Genomic DNA, 9,043 nt, shown 5'->3' with positions numbered 1-9,043 from the left:
CATGATTGGCATAGGCATATCCTTGTCAGTATTTGCCACATCCTTGGCTAATTTAGCCAGACAATCTGTTTTATCATTATGTCCTCGAGGAACTCGAGCTATTTCAACATTTGGTACTTGTTACAAAAGCTCAAGGGCTCGCCGGTGATAATGAGTCAATTCAACTTTGTTAATCTTGTAAATTCCGATGACCTGATTTATCACAAGTTGAGAATCACCAAAGATTTAGAGATTTCGGATTCTGACATCAACCGCGATCTCCAGTCCTGCTATTAGAGTTTCGTACTCAGCTTTATTGTTGGTCCGAGATTCAGTCAAACTGAATGAAACCCTCATTATGCCTCTCTCAGATGCTACGAAAATCAGACTGATGCCGGCTCGGGCTCTTGCAATATTCAGAGGCCGGGGCTGAATTTTTGGAGCCCACATATAGAAATAGTCACGGGACTATTTTGAAATTTAACCTGATTAAAAATATACTAGGCTAGAAAATGCTAGAATTAGCAAGATGCTTGTCGTGCACTACATAACCACGCTGAAGTAAAGGCTAAGATCAAGACGATAAGAAGTAAACAATTTCTCTTCTTTGCCGTGCAGTATGTGTGATGCGGATCTTAAAGTTTATATTCACTAGAAATACAAGAAGTATTCATTAACATCAGCAAATTGACAATCTGGATTTTTACTTGGTCTTTTTTTTTTTTTTGCTTTATTTGAATTATCTGATTTAGCGATTGGGTTGTTTGTATGATTGATTATTTCAAATATGCTACAATCTAATTTTTTAGTTGCAACAGTTTCCGATTGAACATGTATTTTTTGTGACCCAAAATGTTTATGCAAGATTTTTATTAGATAACTATTAAATTATTGTTTGCTTAAATTTAATGCATTTCTAGTTTTAGTCTAAACTGACAAAGGGTTGTCTAAATTAGAAGTCTGTTACTGTGGAATTGACCTTTTGTGCATTTCATGATCGGTTATATTAAAAAATTCTAGACGGTTAGATATCTTACATATATGTTAGGTTTCAAAATGGTGATATATCTGGACATTGTGTCAGTTATGATTTTTGAGTGCATCTTCATCAATAATTTGAATGTGATTTTCAATTAAAATTTTTGGCTACCTTTGAAATCAAAATACATGAAATATTTATTAAAACTCCACTGGTAAATATACAGTGCTTTGCCATCGAGGTGCATATAGGCTATTTTACTGTAGACATGCTTCATTTAGAAAATAAAGCAGCTGAGAAAATCATAACCCAAACCTTTTTTACTAATCTGTATAGTTATAATCACGATTTGCTAATAAAAATCAATTTTTAATTTGTTTAACGGGAGGCTCATTTGCTTTACCTGAACTTCCTTATGCCAATCATTTTATTATCAATTCAAAGCTGACTGTCCACCTTATTGATCCTTTTCCAGCGGTTTGCCCCTGCTGCAGCTGAACTAAATGGCGTGCTATATGCTGTTGGTGGATATGATGGACATAATTACTTGAAGTAAAGTGGTTTTATGCCTCACTACCTGTTAATCACTTTCATGTTAATCAATGCGGTTTACTCGGTTTTAGAATGTATCCACCTAAGAACAAATGGATTATTATTATTATTAATATTATTATAACAACAACAACAATAAGCCTTAATCCCACTACTTGGGGTCGGCTACATGAATCCTTTTTCTCCATTGTGTTCTGTTAAAGGTCAAATTCTCATTTAAATCTAATAAAGAAAGATCATTTCCAATAATTTCTAACCATGTCTTTTTACGTCTACCTCTACCTTTCTTAACGTAAGTCAAATCTAATACCTCAACTTTCTTAATCGGGTCATCGGAAGGCCTCCGTATAATGTGACCAAACCATCTAAGGCGACTCTCTGTAATCTTATCTTCACTGGAGCTACTCCAGACTTTTCATGTATATTGTTATTTCGTATCCTATCTCTAAAGGTAAAGCCACTCATCCACCTGAGCATCCTCATCTCTGCAACACTTAACTAAGTGTTATGCCTCTCTTTTAATGGCCAACATTCGACACCATAAAGCACAGGTCTCACTACCGTCTTATAGAATTTCCCTTAAGTTTGAGGGGGACTTTTCTATCACACAACAAGCCCGATGCATTCTTCCACTTCAACCATCTAACTTGAATTCTGCTGATAATATCCTCATCTATTTCACCATCACTCTGGACAATAGATCCAAGATATCTAAAACGTGAACTCTTATTAATGACTTGATCACCCATAGTCACAATCTCCTCGTTAGGTCTATTGCTACTAAAATTACACTCCATATATTCAGTTTTAGCTCTACTCAAGTGAAAACCTTTAGACTCTAAGGTTTACCTCCATAATTTAAGTTTCCTTCAACTCCCTCTCTAGTCTTATTAACAAGAAGAATATCATCAGCAAAAAGCATACACCAAGATACATCCTCTTGCAAATGTCTAGTGAGAACATCCATGACTAAAGCAAGAAGATATGCGCTTAAGGCTGATCCTTGATGTAATCCAACCGAAATAGGAAAATACTTGGTCAAACCACCTTATGTTTGAACACAAGTAATAGCTCATGGATACATATCTTTAATGATTTGAATATAAGCGATATTAACTCCTTTCTTTTCAAGAATTCTCCATAGCACTTCTCTTGGAACTTTATCATATGCTTTCTCTAAATCAATAAATATCAAATGGATATCCAACTTATTCTCTCTATATTTCTCCATCAAACCTCTCAATAAATGTAAGGCTTCCATAGTAGACCTACCAGGCATGAATCCAAATTGATTTTGAGAAACATTAGTATCACGCCGCTACCTATGCTCCATAACTCGCTCCTATAGTTAAAGTATGACACATTAATTTAATTCCTCTATAATTCGCACAATCTTGTGCATCACCTTATTCTTAAAAATAGGAATTAACACAGTCATTCTCCACTCATCTTGCATCTTTTTAGACTTGAGCGTTTAACAAAATGTGAGTTCGTGATAAATAGGTCCTATAATTGAGAATTAAGCTGGTATATGCGGTTTGCGTAGTTGGATATGTGTTATGTGTATTTTTGGAACTTAATCCGAGCAATCACCAATTAAGAACTGACTTGAATACATCATTCGGTTTGCATTGATTACTCATTTCTTGGTCTAGTTTTCTACACCTGTAATTGTCATTTCATCCTCCAGTCATGACCTAGTAAAATATTTTTTTTTTTCATGCCTTCTTTTAAACACAATTTTTTAAAGGATTTATGTCATGATTATTTGATATGTTTTACATTGGCTGTCGACTATCTAATGCAATTCTCTACTTTTCTCATTCAGAACTTTGGATTTGGCAACGGCAGTGTTTAGAAAATAAGATTTGGTTAGAAAATAAGATTTGGTTAGAAATGATCTTTCTTTATTAGATTTAGGCTTTGTTTGGGACGGATTTTTTACTGCTTTCTAAAACGGAGTTTTAATACAAAAATAAAAAAATGTGTATTAAAACTCCGTTTTAGAAAGCAATAAAAAAGCCATCCCAAACGAAGCCTTAAATGAGATTTTGACTTTTAATCGGACATAATGGAGAAAAAAGGATTCATGTAGGCGACCCCATGTAGTGGGACAAAGGCTTGATGTTGTCTTCTTTTAACCAGAAAGACAATTTCGCTTAATAAATGCACCATAAATTATATACTTAAAATTCACATGCACTTATATGCCTTCTATCCTTTGCTCAGCTCAGCTGAAAGACTTGATCCACGGGAGGTTTCATGTTCAAGAATACCTAACATGATTACCAGGAGGGGATGTCACTCAATGACAGTTTTAAACGAGAAACTGTGAGTTGTACAACTGCATATTGCTTGAGATGCCTTCTAAGAAAACCATACATTGTTCATCTTATAACTTTGGCATTTATAAGTTTTAACCTGTAAATTTCTTGATTAGGTTTGTCATGGGTGGCTATGATGGTGGCAAAATGGTATCCAGTGTTGAAATATATGATCCTCGTGCTAATGCTTGGATGCCTGGTGAACCAATGAAGTGCAATAGAGGATATGGTGCTTCTGCACTTCTTGGCAATTCTGTATTCATCATTGGTGGAATTGAAAATGGTGAAAATATGATAGAAACTGTATGCAGTCTCTAATCTCAAATTTAATTTTTTAGTTATGTTTGATGATCTTTGATTTTAAAACACTCTTTTTGTGCGTCCGTTTTGTTTTAACAGATTGAATGTTATGAAGAAGGAGCTGGTTGGAACAACAGCCGTCTTAAGGCCGTGGGAAAGAGGTGCTTCTTCTCCGCAATTGTATTATAAGCTGCAGGACTGTTTAGATTGACCTTCGCCAGGCACTGGTTTTGTTCTTCTGAGGTCAATGATGACGATATCTTTGATTTGAAATTTTTTGTAGAGTTTAAAAATGATTGTGATTTTCTCATATAGTTCACAATGATTCCCAAATCTTCTCAGCATTTCTCCAAGTTTAGGGCCAACCTTGTATTAAAGGTGGGGGTATATTTGATTACTGAAGTATGATTGGAGTGGCCAATATTGATCCAAAATCGATCTAATATCATAGTATAGTTGCATTTGATATCAAATTGAGTCAGAAACGACACTGTGAACCTAAGGGTGTTCTTTGTAACTGGGTTTCTAAGGTTTTCTTGGGTAGATGACTTTCCATGCATGCAAATAGCTTAGGGTTTATATATAGTCATGCAAGATTAGGGCTTTCTAATCCAATGTCATGCTTGTTTGGCGGTGATGATTGATAATCAACCCTTCATGATGATCCTGCTAAAGCTATTTTGGGTGTCCTTGTGTTCTCCCTTTCTTTCTCGTGCAATTCTCTGGTAGGGGAGGAATTGCAATACCTCATGCGAGATTGAGAAGACATTGCTCAGGGATCCAAGACTATAGGAATACATCTTGTTGGATGATGCGATCTCTTTTATTTGAGACTTACAGTGAGAATTGTGAAGAATTATTGGATAGAGGCTTAACTAAATAATTCTAGAAAATAATTTTGATAATAGATATGGAACTAGGAGAGGTTATTTGTAATTGTATTTAATCAATTAGAAAATATTACAATCGTTACTGTTTGTATATATCTAATTCCTTAATAAAGATAACATGGAAATTTAAATCTCATGCCTCTTCTTGATACACAACATACCCCATGATGAAGAGTGGCGAAATGATTTGCAAATAATATAATCAATTACAACATCAGATCAACATTAGATTTCATAAAGAAAATTCAATATTTTGTCGTTTTTTAGTTAATATTGCATGATGGACTGATATCGTTAGACACATACATAGAGACACTAATATTCATAAGAAAAACTTCTAATTACATCTATCATAGATATGACTAATAATATTTTATGGTACATATCTCTTATTTTATCAACATATACAATAGGGAAATCAAAAATATATAATATTGTATTTCATGATTAAGATTAGCTCAGCCTATAGTTTTAATATTCAAGAAGTCTTTATCTTTTTCTGAAATAATACAGGCAACTATATGTAGTGATATGAGAGCATAATAAAATCTTGTGAAAAAATAAAAAACAATTGAATTCTGTTGTGCAATGAATTAAACAACATTCATGATCATTTATCATTTCCTTACAACTCACTCACAAAACATATATTTGATAAAATGATTGGTCTAATACGAAGAAATTATCACATGTCATGTGCTATCAATTAGTTATGATATGCAATATCATTTTTTATTTCCCAATCATAATGATAAACATGTAGGGTAATGAGATATGTAGAAATAATTATTTTGTTATTATTATAGCTCAGGTAATAATCAAAGTATGAATGAAGTGTCATTTATAATAGCACATAAACTATTATACCAGTGATCACATTTATGATTTCTTTCATTTAATATTAACTCATAAAAAGCAAATGACAATGTTGTTATATCCCTTTTTATTATTATAATTTTCATTTTGTTCATGTCATATAATAATCCCAGAGGTTGAACTAGAGCTGGCATTTTGATGCGCTTCGACTAGTCTTCCCTAATATATGCATAATATTAAGAGGTACTCATATTATTAGCAATTCCCTCCTTAAAAGAGATGTCTCATGCATCATATCATATGCCGTCAGCTTAGAACATGTACAACAGAAAAATTTATTTTATGCTAGAAAATGCAGTAATTCGTCTCCAACCAAACTCAATTTCATAACATCAAAAAAGAATATGCCGAGTATATTATTCTCCTGACAAAAAAATGACATTTGTGAACAGCGTGACGCCAAAATGCTACTAAAGATGACATTCGGTTGGAGTTTGAGGCGACTTCAAACACTCGTTTGACATTCGATTGGAGATGTCCTTAATACCTTGAACTTTTTCTATACATCAAATATGAAGCTTGCCTTCACTACTCTTTTATAATCATTTAAGACAAACTTATTAATTTGACTTATTACAGGGCAAGATAGCACAGACCACATGTGGATAAGCCCATAATTTTCCTATTCATACACAAAATCTAAATAATATGATAAATTGCTTTTCAAAAAATGTACTATTATATTAATAATATCATGTAAATTATGTTTAAGACATGCAACATAAATTTTCATGCCATTCTTATGTCAAACAAAACATGCAAAATACTATTTTCATGATTGATGAAATTAAAAAGCTAACATAATGTTTAATTAAGTGTAAATTAGAGAATGAAAAAAATTGTCAAGTACACTACTTGTGTCATGTTGTGTATGAGGAACAATAGGACATTTTGTCAATATATAAAGATAGATATGCACACATCATATGCTTCAAAGTCATTGATGAATTTTGCATAGATTTTCATGTCAAGTTGTAAAAACCAATAATGAAAATATGTAGGAACATGAAAAATGACATATTTCACATTTACATAACACTAGATACTTGCAAATCAAGATAAGGATTATGATGGATTTATAAAAAAGCATTACAAATCATCATTATCACATAATTCATCGAACCATCAAACATAAATTGTCGGTAATAATGAATTAAACTTTTCTCTAATAGAGCAAAAGTTTTATAACTTAATGCCAAATGCTACCTCTAAAAATGATTTTTTATCTACTTTCTTCTATACCTCTTCTTTAGCCCTCCATGCTCAACCTCCACATTGAAATAAAGATGAAATCAAGATTGAAATGGTTTTCTTTAGGTTTTTATAAGAGAAAAAACCTTTATGCATAATTACCTTCCCTTCAACTTCTGGATAATAATTAAAAGCAAAATGACACTGAGTTGGTGTGCACCAGGTTAGAAAATTTAAGTTCAATGCATGTGCCACAGGTGAGGGAAATTTTGATAATTGGCTAAAAAATATTAATTAAAATTAATTTTTTTACTTGAAATATGAGGAATAGTTATTATGGAAATTATTTAAAATGCTATAATTAATTAAATTAATATTTTACATATCATGGGAAGATAACTGCCTAAAAGTAATATTTCAAATGTATTATTTAATCATGAATGGACCAAATTAATCTTTGAGCATTAGATAAATTATTTTCATGACTAAGGTTTCGTTTGTGACGGTTTTTTTATTACTTCTTAAAGCAACTTCTTAGTATAAAAATAAAAAATTTTGTACTAGAAAGCTGCTTTAAGAAGCAGAAAAAAAGCCGTCACATACGAAGCCTAAGTTTACATGGTAAGTTGGCATTATGATGACTTGAAATCCATTTTTGATTTTTTGCAAGCCATTCAAATATAAAGTAGCAAGGTAAAATTGTCTTTTGGGTATTTAAAGTCCCTTTTTTTTGTTGGAAGTGATAATATTTAAAAAATTGCTAAAATTTTAAGTAAAGAAATTTAGAAAGAAAAGAAAAACTTATGATAAATTATATAAATCAATATTGGATGTCAAGATATTTAAATAAAATTTTGGATTTTCAAACTACTAAAAATATAATAAAAATGAGCTCAAATTTGATGCCAATATCAAGATCTGTACATTTTCGGTCTTAATATGATAATTGGTATGTATCTTTAATTCTTGATGAACTAGCTTATGCAGCTTATCTTGATATATTTGTTGGGAGCTTCGTCTATCAATTAAAAGGTATTTGGTTTGAGTATTGCGTATGTGTTATGTGTGTGAGTTCACTTTTAATTGCTTAAATGTCCCAAAAAAAGATGAATTAGCTTTGATGATTATGATTTGAACCTATCACGTATTTTGAAAGAATATTACAGAAACCAAATAGGGCAGGGTAAGGTGACAATTTTAGTATTAATTCTACTAAGTATAAGCATGATTACATAATATGTGTCTACCAATAATGCCATCAAAATATCTAAATTTAATAGCATCTAATAATTTATCTACCTAAATGAAAATGAAATTTAACTATTGCATTAACTCATTTAAGAAATAAATCATTATTATATCAACTAAATAACTTGCAATATTAATTACCTTACAATGATATATCTACATCATGAGTCTAGAAATACTCCTTTTAATGATGCACAACTAGTAGCTTTAATGGGTTATTTGGATACAGGATTTGAGCAGGACTTATGCTAAATCCTACCAAACAGAATTTAGGGAACTGTTAAATCTCATATCGAGTTAAATCTCATCCATTTTCCTCTTTTTGTTGTAAATCTTGGATTTACTAAACTTGGGAGTTCAACGGATTTATGAGATTTGGTTGAATAAGCGCACAAAAGGAAGTAAGATCCAACAAAAGAACAACAAGAGGTGTGACTTCGGATTGGACAAGAAGGAATATCGTCGAAGGAGGCGAAGATGATATTTAGCAACTCCTTGAAAACTCTACCTCTCACATGAAACAAGCAAAGTCGACGTGCAACGAATAGCTAGGGAAGAGAAAAAGCAAACCTATGACTATAAGAAGATAAAGTAGAACAGGCATTGCCAGAGAAATATAATATAGGAACAAGTTAATTAAGCTTAACTAGTTTAATTAAAATTAATTAAGAATATAATATAATTAATAAACAAATAATTTCTTA

The 9,043-nt window shown here is 31.8% G+C and overlaps 1 protein-coding gene across 1 annotated transcript; it reads left to right on the top strand.

Annotated features, from left to right (window-relative positions):
• The first annotated feature begins 1,423 nt into the window (after window positions 1-1,423).
• On the top strand, window positions 1,424-4,467 carry LOC110095920 (influenza virus NS1A-binding protein-like). Its single transcript, XM_020821639.2, has 4 exons — window positions 1,424-1,510; window positions 3,740-3,841; window positions 3,951-4,137; window positions 4,234-4,467. Exons 2-4 carry the CDS (start codon window positions 3,792-3,794, stop codon window positions 4,321-4,323), a joined length of 327 nt encoding a protein of 108 aa, XP_020677298.1. The 5' UTR covers window positions 1,424-1,510; window positions 3,740-3,791; the 3' UTR covers window positions 4,324-4,467.
• Window positions 4,468-9,043: the final 4,576 nt, after the last annotated feature.

The sequence above is a fragment of the Dendrobium catenatum genome, unplaced genomic scaffold (genome assembly GCF_001605985.2).
Source record: "Dendrobium catenatum unplaced genomic scaffold, ASM160598v2 fragScaff_scaffold_237, whole genome shotgun sequence".
NCBI classification, from domain to species: Eukaryota; Viridiplantae; Streptophyta; class Magnoliopsida; order Asparagales; family Orchidaceae; genus Dendrobium; species Dendrobium catenatum.
This window is presented reverse-complemented; position numbering and strand designations above follow the sequence as displayed.

Bases quoted from the DNA above. Each gene is read 5' to 3' on its own strand.
- LOC110095920 (XM_020821639.2), top strand. From the start codon at position 3,792: ATGATTACCAGGAGGGGATGTCACTCAATGACAGTTTTAAACGAGAAA. The intron at 3,842-3,950 runs GTGAGTTGTACA...TTTCTTGATTAG, and splicing joins ACAGTTTTAAACGAGAAACT to GTTTGTCATGGGTGGCTATG. The intron at 4,138-4,233 runs GTATGCAGTCTC...TTGTTTTAACAG, and splicing joins GTGAAAATATGATAGAAACT to ATTGAATGTTATGAAGAAGG.